Source organism: Ceratosolen solmsi, unplaced genomic scaffold, assembly GCF_000503995.2.
Source record: "Ceratosolen solmsi marchali unplaced genomic scaffold, CerSol_1.0 scaffold10, whole genome shotgun sequence".
NCBI classification, from domain to species: Eukaryota; Metazoa; Arthropoda; class Insecta; order Hymenoptera; family Agaonidae; genus Ceratosolen; species Ceratosolen solmsi.
Genome location: NW_011948412.1, coordinates 11,844,813 through 11,859,600, shown reverse-complemented (window position 1 = coordinate 11,859,600; position 14,788 = coordinate 11,844,813). Strand labels below are relative to the sequence as shown.

The 14,788-nt window shown below is 36.1% G+C and overlaps 1 protein-coding gene across 1 annotated transcript; it reads right to left on the bottom strand.

Annotated features, from left to right (window-relative positions):
- Positions 1-4,473: 4,473 nt before the first annotated feature.
- On the bottom strand, positions 4,474-11,681 carry LOC105364951 (glutamate decarboxylase). The gene is made up of 5 exons (XM_011502993.1): positions 11,527-11,681; positions 9,151-9,236; positions 8,695-8,785; positions 5,559-5,795; positions 4,474-4,583 (listed from the first exon to the last, which is right to left on the bottom strand). Exons 2-5 carry the CDS (start codon positions 9,205-9,207, stop codon positions 4,474-4,476), a joined length of 495 nt encoding a protein of 164 aa, XP_011501295.1. The 5' UTR covers positions 9,208-9,236; positions 11,527-11,681.
- Between the last annotated feature and the right edge of the window lie 3,107 nt (positions 11,682-14,788).

Genomic DNA, 14,788 nt, shown 5'->3' with positions numbered 1-14,788 from the left:
ATCTATAACAAATAACATATATATGTATATATATATATATATATATATATATATATATATATATATATATATATATATACATGTCTTTAATCGTAAAAAGAGATTTGTAAGTGAATTTTCATTTAATCTACAGAGATCTGGAAATTTAATATCGAATGAAATTAATTTTTACTTTATTATTAATTATTCTTTAAGGTAATGAATTGATATAAACGTTTTATTCACCATTAAATTATCCTATAAAATCTTATCCTTATAACCATTAATAAGTAGTACAATTTAATTAAAATTTATATTCTCGTGGTAATTGTAATAATGTCAAAAAGCTATTTAGAATAAAAAAAAAAATTTTTCACTTTAGTTTTAAATTTTCGAATAATTCACCTGAAATTCTTAATTTAATATGGCTAGAATTAATGTTTTCATTTGTTCAATTTTATATTTGATGAAAGTTGTTCCTCCTTGAGCTAGTAATGGTTATAAAAGTTTTTGAGTTAAGAGAAGGTCCGCGTCAGAAACTTGTATCCTTTCATAGACAGTACACGCGTGCATCGAGTTCGGCCCGTCTCCGCGCCAATTGGAATTCCTGCGACGCATTGCATTTTTTCTTTAAATTTGCCGGGCATGACAGCCCTTTGCGCCAGCTCTCGATTAAAAAAAAATCCCAATGTTGGCTGGAAAGTGTCGAGCGCCCGTAAATAGCACTGTACTCGTGTGTCATGGCACGGCGAGGGGCGAAGAGGGGCGTCTAGAACGGAGAAGGGTGAATGCCCGCGCGTGTGCGTGCGTATGTGCGAGAGAGAGCGAGAGAGAGAGAGAGAGAGAGTGATATTCGTGTAGAAATGGCTCTTAATTACACCGATCCCATTGAATTCTATTGGGGCACCCTTCGGGTTAGTCAACGAGAAATAGAGGGCCACGTGCGCCTACGCCGCAGAAGTGTTTTTCGAGACCCTTGCCGATCCCCGCCTCCCTACGATACAGCATCTGAACAAGTATCCACTTTGAGATTTTCCCGCAAATTCCTACGTGTTCTGTGAATAATTGGCTCTGAGTGGGGAAAGCGGGAAGGGCCTTCCTGCAGTGCTGCATCCCCCGTACGTATGATTGTGGGCTTTCGCGATTTTTCGTCTCATTGGGCAAGTCATCTTTTCATTCTTTTCGAGCTTTTTGTGCACCGATGCAAAAACTCGATCTCGCTCGGTTTTCCATTGAGACTTGCGTCAACGTTGTCAAATTTCGAGTTTCCACGAAATAGTTTTATTACGCGCTGTAATTGATGGTGGCGGGACCTTATTCCCATCTCTTTGTGATTTTTTATTCGTATTTTCACGATCGTTTGCGTTGTTCGTTCATTTCAATGAAAATATGTCCCGAAATTGCCGTTTACTTTTCATAATAGTTTCAACAATTAGATAATTTTTCATTCGCAACAAATTATGTCTATAATGGTCAATGATGAAATTAACATATGTCTGCATCGACTTTGAGTATGGGAAATTTGCATCGAAATGACAATCCATATCGAGTCTTATAGTAAAATCTAAGCAAGAGATAAAGATAACAAAAGAAAAATGATTCAATCAATAGCTACATAAAGCACACGTGTAAGTTAGTAATTTTGTTGATTTGTGAAATAATATTTACAGTTGTACTATTAAAAATAAAAGAAAGGACAATATTTATACCATATATACACATATATACATATATATAAAGTGATAATGTAGTTTTGCGATGCTTATTCTCTATGAATGATCATTTCTCACAAAATAATTATATTTATCAACACAAAAGACATTAATTGCGCGCGTAGCTTGGTTCTATTATTATTATTATTATTATTATTATTCAAGAATAAAAATAAAAGATACTCAAACGCTAATGTATGAATGAATAATAATTATTTTTTATTCTTTTTATAAAACGTTCTCTCTCTCTCTCTCTCTCTCTCTCTCTCTCTCTCTCTCTCTCTATCTCTCTCTCTCTATGATATTTATGACTTTTGTGGTATATGTTTTTCGCAACTATAGTACCCTATTGTGTGTGAATTATCAGTGTAAGTGAGTTTATCCTTCCACGTATATTCAAGCATATCTGGCGATGTATTAAAATGGCCTTACACTTTATCGTTATTTAATCTACAATGTTGAACGATGACAAAATCCGTTATTTGACTTGTAAAAAATCCTTTTCAAATCATTCATTTTTTGAAAAAAAAAAAAACCAGACCATTTGACTATTTAAAATAACTATAATAACATGTAGTAGCATAAAATTGTGACTTGAGTAGTTGTGAATATCATTATAAGAATAACGAGAATATCTTTCATTTTTTTACGTTGAACGGACCATGTAACCATAAATCATATAAGAAAATTGAATAAGAAAACAAATTATTGTAATCAAGCAGCCGATGACGCATCTATAATACCAACTTTGGTTTAAAATGATCTTGTTACATCCACGTAAACCTAATCTATGTAGCTCACTACTATAGATACATATATATATATATATATATATATATATATATTCTTTTAAATCTTTGTTCGCTTTAATGGGAACTGTATACTATCCCCTCGAGATCGCAATATGTGTTTTGAAATATCTCATGTAACAGAGACTACGACTCTGTACCTATCGCCAACAGGATGAGATAGAATGAAACATTGCGATAGCAAAAGTGAAAAAAAAGCTTGAAAATTAGCTCTGAGAATCGCGATGGAAAAGAATAAAAATGGAAAAAGAGTGGATGGTTATGGTTTCTAAGATTTACTCGTTCTTCGTTAATTCTAAACACCGTATCTTATACAGGAATATTTTCATTTAAATGGAGTAATAAAGTAGATAACTAATTTATTGAATACAATGAGAATTTTGTTTTTGATTTAGTACAATAATAGCGCGTACGTAATATTTTTGTATGCGTATAAAGAACTAGACTAGTCTGCAATGAAAAGAAGTGGGAAGAAAAACACGAGTTTAACTGAAGCAAAATATGTCGGTTAGTCGACGTTAACTTTTAGTAAAAACGTAAACTAAACGAATGCAATTAACTTTTCTAGAACTTTTTTCTTTTTCCTATTTTATGTTTATTTTCATTATTATAATTCGGAATTTAAATTGTAAATTATGATAATTCAACTCCGTCACGTAGGCTTGCGAATAATTTGAGGCGCTTTGATAATGCAACGAGCAACTTTCTCCCTCCACAACTTGGAACAAGCTATCCTCTATTATTCCGGCATCGCATTTTTCGTTATTTCTTCTCGAAGAAATCGGCGCCCCGAGTCCCTCGCGCAACAAAGTCCGCGGCGTGAAAAACCATGGGGACGCGTCGCATTTACGGAGCAGCAGCGCCAAAGAGAGAGAGAGAGAGAGAGAGAGAGAGAGAGAGAGTCAGAGAGAGAGAGAGAGAGAGCACGAAGGCCGAGGGGTGCGCGTAATCTAATAACGAGTTTTTGTTGGCCGACACCACACGCGTATCACCGCGGCACGCGCTCGCCTCGACCTCAATAGCCCCGGGAGGGTGTTGTCACCCACCCTCGGGCTCCCGGTATCTAGCTATGCATCCGAGGAGGCGAGTTGACGTCGTCGTCGACTTGCCGGCCATTGTGCATTAGCATCCATTCAAGCCGGTAATCGAATCCCGCGAGAGATAGTCGAGTTCCGCAGCGGGGGATTTGCGGTAAACTTCCGGCGTTGTCGCTTACTGCCGACCCCAACTCTATCTGTACTTTCAAGCTTCCCGCAAGTATTTCCATTTCCGATGTAGCGCCGAAAGCCGATGATGGCACAACGGAGACTCGCTGAAACAGGCGACGAAGCCTATCATCAGCTAATTATATGGCTTTTTCTTATCTTCCGTTCATTCGTTCGTTCGTTTTTTTTTTTTTTTTTTTTAAAGCTCCCGGTATTCGTGGTTCGATGCTTTTTCTATGATTTTGCGCGGATGAATGTTTACCTTGGTATTTTGGTATTTTAAATTGATCTAGGACAGTGATGGGATCTTGCTGGAGGTTCGTGCTGTCCCCGACGATGCCTATCGCAACACTTGCAATATGGTCGTATAAGAAGATGAGATAATCGCAATACGAGCATCCTCGTTTCGGGGTATGAATTTTTATGCGCGATGAAATGCCAAAAGATTCATGTCCAAAATATTGCCCTTTCGAATAATTCCGCCGTATGTGATTCCCATTTATTACACTAAGCTCACAATTTTCGCATAAGAATATGAATAAGAATAATGGCGGATGAATCCTAGGAGGTTTTTGTCGATGATGATATCACGCTTAACGTCATCGCACGAAAATCATATCTCACTATTAAAGTGCGAGATAATGAAAATTAATCTTTCTCTCGTTTTTTCTTTCTTTGAATAAAAATCCACGTACGACTTTATGGACGATCAATATTCGATAATACAGCAAGATATATTTGGCCTCTTTACGTTGCTTTCGCCCCAAGCTATTTATCACGATCTCTGTATATCTTTGGGGCTGGTCCGATGGGTATAGAGAACGGGAATGAAAGTATCTTTAACCGCCTTATCTCTTCCCTATTGCTCCTGCCGTATGCTAAATTGAATATGAAATTATGCAGCTTATCGTTCTGCCATACGGATGACTGACTAGATAATTTACTACTTTAAAGTTTTATTAAAACAAAAATTAATAATAATAATAATAAGAAGTAGAAGTAGAAGTAGAAGTAGAAGTAGAAGTAAAAGTAGAAGTAGAAGTAGAAGTAAAAGTAGATGAAGAAGAAGAAGAAGAAGAAGAAGAGGAAGAAGAGGAAGAATAAATATGGCTACAGTCATTATATTTTTATGATTTATTTGACTCTAATGATTATTTCGAAAGAAAATATTTAACTTCTCGATTGAAATATCCACGGCTGCTTTTATTCCAATTGCTCCTGTGTAAATTCCGTGGGAATCGCATAATTTTCATTTTAACGTTAAAATTCGTTTGTTTGCGATCGTCACGATACGCTCTCAACAATTAACTGTAATATACAAATTTTACAAATTATTATCTGATTGATTGTCTGTTCTTGATAATTGAAACTATCGATTAATAAATTAATCTGCGAAGCCATTAATCGCTGATCGCCAAAGACAAATAATTAAACATCGACTATTTTGTTCCGTTAGCTGAAATTATATTGGATTTCTGCTGATTGTTCGCGAGATGCATTATAAAATATCACTTTTACATAACATTTTACAGTCATCGGTCATTGTTATATATTATTGTAAGCTTAATAAGGATGTATATCGAGATGAGAAGAGATGTTGTCGATCGTACAAACATCAACGCAATATTGACAAACGATATCGACACTTTTATATTACAAATTTCAAGCTTACGTAATTAGCAAATTATAAGTGAATAAACGGAACTGATAAAGTAATATATCTTGCCCGAGATATAATGAATGCCATCGGAGGTAATTAATTTTCTATTTATGAGCCACGACCGTCTATATTTATTTAGACGAGGCAATAAAGTTAAGCCATTATGCGATAAAAAAAAAATTGTTATACTTACCAGTTTTTACTTGATATTTCAACGTTGTCGAGCAATCGATCAATAACTGCTGGAGCGTTACGCCAGTGTCAGGAATTTCGAGATCCAGTAAACGCATCATTTCGCTAGGATGATGAAACTCGAGTACCTTCGAATTTCGATCACTCTGCGTTTTAATATAATCGAGTAGTATGTCGACGACTTTCATGAGGAACTCCTTAGTGGCTGGATATCCCTCGACATTTTGTGGCAATATATCTACATGTATAAACAATGGAAATAACGAGTGAATTATTTAATTGTCCGAGAGAATGCCCATCTACACGCCGTTAACAATATTTGCCTTCGACTTGTCATTTTGCCATTCGCACATTTTCTATAACTGTGTCGCACTCGACAAGTCCCGGAAATTTTTAGAAATTTTTCCGAACCGCTGGTCGAGCGTTTTGAACTTGGCATTGGCCACTTAAAGCATCATTAATTGAAAGGAAACTAATAGACAAACAATGAGAAGTATTTCAAACTTTCGTGCACAATGGCAATGTGATATCTATGCACATCTATTGGTTCTCACCGTTGTTATGTTGTTATGTTATCGTAGATTTTCAGAATGGCTTCAACTCATCAAACAATTGAAAGTATAGACCTAAATTGACACACTCTCAGTTGTTTGGTGGTATGACACCATCGTACTTGCGTAATTTCATAATAGATTATCTTCATCCAAATTATTTATAGACATATCATACCTTATAGAAGCAATTAATTAATCAAGGACAATTAAATAGATGACGTTGATACATGCAACAAAGTCGATGGCTATTAGTCGCCAATATGGTGATTATTTTATTTATAATATTGAAAGAAATAGATTACAAATACAATGGCAATTGTAGAAATTGACAGTAAATTGCTTAGTCATGATTAAGAGTGTGATTTGATCGATTATATTTTCCAAGTTTTTCATTCATATAATTTTAACAAAGTATGAAATAAATTCAGACGCATAATGTAAGGAAATCAGGCGCTTATACTGCTTGATAATGAGATTTTAAGACAATTAGAGTACAAACAGACGAGGACTGCCAGTAGTCCAAACTATACACGATACATTTTTTTTTGTTGCAATTCCAATGTTATTTAGATTAATAATATTTGACCGCGTTCGCGCACCATATCGTCATATTTAGGATGACTAGTGGTTTAATAAAATGGCGAAAAGATACTAGCTAGCAGTTAAATAAGAAAAAAGACGGGGATCTGTGTTACGTAGAGCTTGATCAGTCAGCCCAACAAGGGAAATCCCTTGGCTTCTTCGGTAAGATCTGGCTAAGCTCATCCCATCAATCTAAGATCCAGCGACATGCGCCTATGTTCCCTAGTGCTTACAGTTTTCACCGAAAAGCAGATAAGGAGCGAACCTTATTCGAGGCTTTCTCTCCCCCTCCCCCTACCCCTCCCCCTCCCCCTCCCCCTCCCTCTCAGGGTGAGCATTGGCAAAACTTTTACTTACTTAATACGTCCGGGGCTTTATTTTATTGTAATTTATAAATTCAAATCCAACGCGAGAGTTCTTATGCGCAAGCTTTATATGTAAAATCAAGCCACTAGAAGACTAATGATACTTTGGCCCTCCTTTATCACCATTCCTTCATTACAAATAATTTTTAATATTTAATTTTCAATCAATCGCAATTACGATTTTTTTCTCTCTCTCTCCAATTATGACTGATTCTTCAAATTAATAATTATGCTGTAATTATGGCTATTTTGTTTTGCCCGTTTTGAAGTTAACCCTCGTGCGAGCTTTAAACGAACGCTTCACCGTGGTATTATTAGCTTAGCCGATTTATAAACGAGATTACACGACTAATTTATTACATTGGAAATTTAATTTCATCGCATACGATGGGCTTTCTAATAATTATAATACTATATACGTTTCAAGGCACTATTTTCGAATTTCACACTTTCATTACACGTACGCGAGAGATCGGCCGACAGTAAAGTATAAGCCAATGCTAAATCACATGACAATTGAAAAATTGATTCTTTAAGAGTAGATTGTACATTAGAATAGAAAATTTGTAAATCGTGAAGATTTTTAAGCGAATCCCTCGATACATTGGCACGCGCGACATTCTTATCGTCACTCGACACATGCCCAAATGTAAATATCCACTCGAGCCAAAGATGAACCCCTTCCTTTTTGCCAACTCCCCTGCGGTGTTGTAATCTGTCGCTTCTGAGCTCTCCAACTCTTCAGACTAATTCTAAATCCTCGATTATTATGCACCCTTCAGTTTTATGCTGTCAAAACTCATGGAATCTGTGTCGACGCGGCCCTGTGTTATTTATTGATTTTAATCGAAAAGCAAATTTACCTTGACATGCTGATCACGTGTCAATCACAGAACTTTAAGGTGTCGTTTATTTAAGGAGAAATCCATCTTTGGCTGTTGGTTTTAGCGTCTATCTATTCGTATTGATATATGCATTTAATATTTTTCAATGAGAACCCCGTCCCATACTACTACTACTACTACTACTACTACTACTACTACTACTACTACTACTACTACTACTACTACTACCACTACCACTACTACTACCACTACTACTACCACTACCACTACCACTACCACTACCACTACCACTACCACCACCACCATCACCACCAACATCACTACCACTACCACCACCACCACCACCACCACCACCACCACCACTTATAATAATAAAATGACATTCTACGTAGATTTGCAATTCTCGTTAGAGATTCTCTTTGGATTTTGAAATAAATTATTATTGTTCATTCGATACTGATTATGTTTTATATATTCGTTATTATTTAAGTATACGTTATATGGCATCGGTATATAAATAAGAGAGCAAATACTTAACATAATTCCACTTGTTCGTACTTGAAATTATTAGCAAATTTATTTTAATAATATGCATTATAAATTGAATTTATGCGAATATTTTAATCGAAAACGACAGCATCGGAAATGTAATTACTATTGCGGTTGATTGTTGCAACCAATTGTTAGAGCAAAAGTAACTAGAAAGCCGCACGCATTCCCACTCAACGAGAAAAATCGCAAGCGGAATGGTAGTGGATGGGTATGCAAGATCAAGTAAAATGGTAACTTACCAGAATATTTGAGGTTACTGTGCTCCTTTGAGAGCGAGTACGTATTTTCGGAACTCATGAGTCTAGTGGGCGAATGTGTCCTGGCAAAGTTCTGAAATACAAATGACAAAAGGCCTTTCGAGTTGAAAATACATTGTGAGTTAATCATTGTAGTTTTAAGTTTATATGTGCACGGAGATTTAAAATTCAACACAGTACAAAAAGCCAAAAGCTCACGGACATAGAGAGAAATTAAAGATACACATAGAATGATAACTATATTTGACTATATACGGCAAAAGTAAGAGATAGGTAGATAAGAGAGAGAGAGAGAGAGAGAGAGAGAGAGATAGAGAGATAGAGAGAGAGAGAGATAGAGATAGAGAGAGAGAGAGAGATAGAGAGCGCATTATAAGCAAACGAATACGATTATGAGAAAAAAAGATGCATATGGCGTGATGGAATGCCTGGTCTTACATATAAATATTCCTTGATCGCTGTGATTTTAGTGCCGATCATTTGTACATTGTCCATGACTCTGCAGTGCCCCTTTTCTGCGATCCCTACAACAGTCAACAATAAACAAATCCGCTAAAGTTCAGCTCGATTGCTTTTCTTTTGGTATTAAGTTTCTTGCCTCGGGCATTTTTAGTTTATAATATTATTGTTTAAACGGACCACCGATGGAGCACGGCAGACTGAGCGACCAAGGAAACGTTTGCTCTTTTTATTTATTTGACTTTTTGTTATAGAGTTCGATAGTGAGTGTCGGTTTCATTAATATTGTGAGAAAATTCGCAACTTATAAATGATGACGAGATTCATCTCCTTTCAATGAACAAAGCAGATCGAAGCTACGCGTGTTCAAGATGTCTCTGATGATTAATTAATAACAAGTGTCTGAATCGTTATCCAATCTAATTAGGATAACATAATTTTATTTACAATTGATATTTCTTCCAATATCAAATAACAAGACTTTCATTGATTTTCTAATTCATTATTGAATGTTAATATTCTATTATAACGATAATGTAATATTTAAATTTTCAAATTATTAAAAAGGTGTTGGAATTATATTTACATACGATTATACTCGAGTTTTAAAAATTGATTAAAACGCGTAGTATATTAACAATTTAGCCACATTTATCAATAACATTTTCCGATATGTTTTTTTCAACATTTATAAATATGAAACAATTTATATAGCCTTTCATAAAAAGTAATATATATATATATATATATATTCAAAATAATATAGCAAGATTAATTAAAACGTGCATTTTAAAATATTGAAGTAAAAGAAGTAGTTGTAGGAGAATTTAGAATTTTACAAAATTATTTGAAGAATTACTTTCGAGTAAAAATTAAGTTATATAAAAAATGTAAGTGCCGATAAAACTATATAAAAATTGTAGTTTTTTTGTTTATGAATTCTTTCAACTTCAACAAAATAACTATGTTAAAAGAAAAAGTATTAGTTCAATAGATAAATTCAATGGATTTAATGTTAATGTAAAGAGATTAGTTATCAGTTTCGTGATATTTATTAATGAAAATAAAATTGAAAATATATATGTAATTTATTGGCAATTGTGAACAAAATTTAAAAATGTATGTATATATATATATATATATATATATGTATATAGTTTTTTCAATTTGAAAATCTACTTTAACAGTAATGATATATATTGTACATTAAAATATGCTAATGAGATGTAAATAATGTACTGAGACTCGTGCTTTCACTGCTTTATCGTTGTGAAATGCAATTGCAACCTAAAAATGCTAATGAAAAAACCGTTCTTCGGAGGATTTGGGAGATTTGTGGTACACCTGGAATTTGATTATGGCTTCTAAAGAGAAATTAATTGTCTATTATGTAGGAATACATTTTAAATCAGTTTTTTTAGAAGGACTATCTGAAACATTCCATTGTTTTTTCGTTTATTTGTTCTTTAAATGTGAATAAATTGCAATTTATTAGTGTAGAATACTCATTTTAACGAATGATATAAAATTTTACAAAAACTGTACAAACACATTTTTATATGAAAATCATATTAAATTCATTTCCGGTGCAAATCAATAATAAGGCCGTTAAACGTTTATGTCATTTTTATTTTATTGCATTATATTTCTATGTTAATTAACTATTAGATATATTATAATCGTTTGCATTTGAAAAATAAAAAAATGCTTATAATACAAAATAATAATGATGTTTATGGCTTCAAAAAAAATAGTATGGGTAGGCTAATGATTTTTTCAATAAGCACTTTTAGCCTTATCTATGTATACATGTCGATTGAAAATGAAGTAACTAGTATCATGAATATATACTTATCGTGTGATTATTCATAATAAATAATTATACGAAATATCTTTAAAGTTACTTCGCTTTATTACATTCCGTTTGGATAGCATTCATTTTTAGATTTTTAGAAATTACCTGAATTTACAAATTCGTGATGAGATTTAGCAAATACGAAAGCACAAAAGATTTTTCGTTACCCCTATTATCGCTGATTTATTAATATCCATACGACTACAGAAACTTAATTACAAATGAAATGAATCGCAGGAATCGTCGAGAAAGGATCTCGACACATCCGTCCGAGATACCGATTCGATTATTCGATCACTCTAATTATCCGATGAAAATTCCTAATTTACCCAAGTCGAGACGATGTTACTATGATGATCTTTGTAAATTCAGGTTTCAGGCTTGTGACACATTGTAATATAATGTATTTACAAATCGTAAGCACTCGCTCGCGCACTCGCTGATGATCGGGAGAGAAAGGGGAATTACAGTCAATGGAGAAGGAAAAAAGTCTCGCTGACCTGTCGTGTCGCTTGGCCTCCGTCCTCCGCAGCAGCTCGCGTCCAACAATCTGATGGAAATCCTCCTCTCCTGGACCGTCTCCTAGCTTTTCGTCCGTACAGCTGTATAATCTAGGACGCGAGTGATTGAGAGAGAGGTAGAGAGGTAGAGTGGCAGAGAGGTAGAGAGGTAGAGAGGTAGAGAGGTAGAGAGGTAGAGAGGTAGAGAGGGAGGGAGGGAGGGAGTGAAAGAGAGGGAGAGAGAGAGAGAGGGAGGGAGAGAGAGAGAGAGAGAGAGAGAGAGAGAGAGAACGAGAATGTGTGTGTTTGGGTGTGCGCGCGCGTGTAGTGAGCGAGCGAGCGAGTTAGTGAGTGAGATGGAGAGAGATAGATAGAGAGAGATAGATAGAGAGAGAGAGAGAGAGAGAGACAGAGAGGTAGAGAGTGAGAGAGCGAGAGCAGGAGGACAGTGGCTGCTGGGCTCGGCGAGAGACAACGAGCGATACGGGCGTTAGGGTGGTTTCGCACGGGACTGCGAGTTCGCCACTGCCCGCGTCCTCACCGATCTTCACCGCTCATTCCTGGGGGCGCTCGCATCTAGCTGACCTAGTTTTGGAGTCTCGCCAGGGGTAGGCGTGGCTCTATTCCTCTCACTCGCTCCCTTGGACTCCCGGCTGTGTGAGTGGGCGTCGGTGTGAGGAGCGGGCGTGACGCTAGCGAGCCAATGGCGTCACTACTCATCCCCTGGGACAGCGGATGACTGCTTCCTCTCCTGGCCCCCCTTCACTCGCTCCATCTTCTTTCACCTCGTTCGCATGCTCGCTCTTTCAGTAACTCTTTCTCGCTCTCTTTCCTTACGGTATCGAAAGCGTCGAGATTTTCCTCCCTGTCTGACACGTTGAAACTTCCCGAATATACACGGTAGCTTGTCGTATTTAATTTGACGGTGTGCGCGCGCATGCGAAAGTTAAATCTGTCTACAGGTACACGGTAACAAATATTCAGCGAGTGCACGGCTTTTGCAAGTATTGGTATGCTGGCAGCGCATTTATAGCACATGGCCAAAATGATGTGGACCGTTAGAAAGAAGCTTATCGTCACTGTAGGCTCTGCGCCTTTCCACTTTTCTCTCTCTCTCTCTCTCTCTCTCTCTCTCTCTCTCTCTCTCTATCTATCTATCTATCTCTCAATTGTCGAGCGGATTATGCTCTTGAACGTATCTATAGGAATGCAAGTGTGATAACTTTTCGAACGCACTGCCGGTGTAATTTGAAAAACCCTGAGCGCATGCGCTTCCATGTGCTTTTGGGTGTACATGACAATCAATTGCAAGTCATTCCAAATCGCTAGTGTTTATCGGAAATTTGCGTGCTAACATTTCCTGACTTTTAATATATGCGACCAATCTATTTTCTATGGATATATATAGTTTCGTATCAGTACACGTACGTCTGTCAATAAATAACCCTGTACAATCTAACCTTATACGTGTAAAAATTATTCTTCTACATTTTCTAAACTAATTGAAAGCATTTTCAAAATTCTATTACAATTTGTATTATATGCTATATTTAGTTTTATGTCACTGTAAATGAGTATCAATTAGTGTAAAAATACAGTCGTTTGCTGAAATATGTACATTATAGGTAAAACGATATATTTAAATCAAAGCCAATTCAATATCTTTATAAAATAAAAAGAACTTAAGACGTAAATGATGTAAAACTAAAGAAATAAAAATTTAGTTATAAAGTAAATAATTTAAAATTCATAAATTATATCATTTATCGTTGCAACGTTCATTAAAATTCTGGCACAGACGAATAAGGTCATTCTATAATATATATATATATATATATATATATTTTTAACAGAGTTTATAGTTTTAACGAGTAATACGAATAATATAAGTTTGAAATTTATGCACTGACGTCATAATCGCATACTCTGTACTATTAGTTACAGTTAAATAATTATTATAAAAACAAATTATTAATAATTGGATAATTTAATGTTCAAATAGCATAATTGATGGATAAATCGCATACTATTTAAGAAAGGAATAAACTCTTTGCGTTATGATTATTATTAGACGACTATAAAATTATAATCAATTTTCAAACTATTTATCGACGAGGAAAACATTCAGGTTTCTATTGCAATGTCTCTAAATAATAAAGTTTAAATAAGAAATTTTTAATCATTATAGGGGAAATAGGGAATTTGAAATTTTAATGTACTCTTGGGTTTGTTCGATAATTTACGTATTTGGTGCAAATACATTTTCAACCAAAGTTCTCATTATTTTGAATTAAATGTCCTAGCTTTATATATATATATATATATAATAAGCTTTATTTATAATAATAAAATGTTATTTTATTTAACCAGTCGTTATCTGTAACTTCATAGACATAATTACAGACGTAATTAATTAAGACATAACAAGATCATTAACTTTTAGTCGATCGGAGCAAGTCGAATGTTTTTCAAAGCATTAATATTACGTATTAAAAGCCAATGGATTAAAAGATTTTATGCCATCTTCGAAATTGTGACTCTTCTCGCCCATTATCCTACATTATTTCACACCAACATGTCGACAATCATTCGAGAGAAAAGGTACGTAAAAACTTTACCCAACAAGAACTCGGAACGTCTTATTGGCCAACGCCGTGAAAGATACGGGAGTCCCTATGTGGGCCAGTGTGATTTAACCGTTGACGTTCTTAGCTCTATATCTATATGCCGAATCGTGGCGAAGAAATGCGGGGCGCGAGTGGTACGAGGCGGGGTGGGGTGGGGCGGGGGCAGAAGGCGAGTTGCAAGAAGCGAAGGTAAGCGCCGCGTCACAGACGTGGAGACGAAAAGAACGGGCACTAGGCAGTTTAGAGTAGTGAGGGGTGGGGGGCCGTCACATTCGCATACGCGAGCTCCTCGAACGTAGCTGGAAACGGAAATTCAATCGCGTCGAGGGTCGTGGGATGTGGTGAGACCGAGAGAGGGAGGCGGGGGAGACAGATTCCAGTTCGCGCGAAGCGCCAAAACGCCTGCGCGCTAAGAGGAAGAGGAGGGACGCAAAATGGACGCCAGCCAATGAGACGGGACGTAGCGCAAGATGGCCACCCGCAAGCCACCCCACGGAGGATTTAATCAATACCAGCACGCGCGTCCTTCGCGAGGGTGAGGGACGAGACCTCGGTAGAGAGGAGAGCAACCTAGCCTCGCTAGGCGTAGCATTTGTACTTTGCACTGTCGCTGCTCCCCCCCCCCCCCCCGGCCC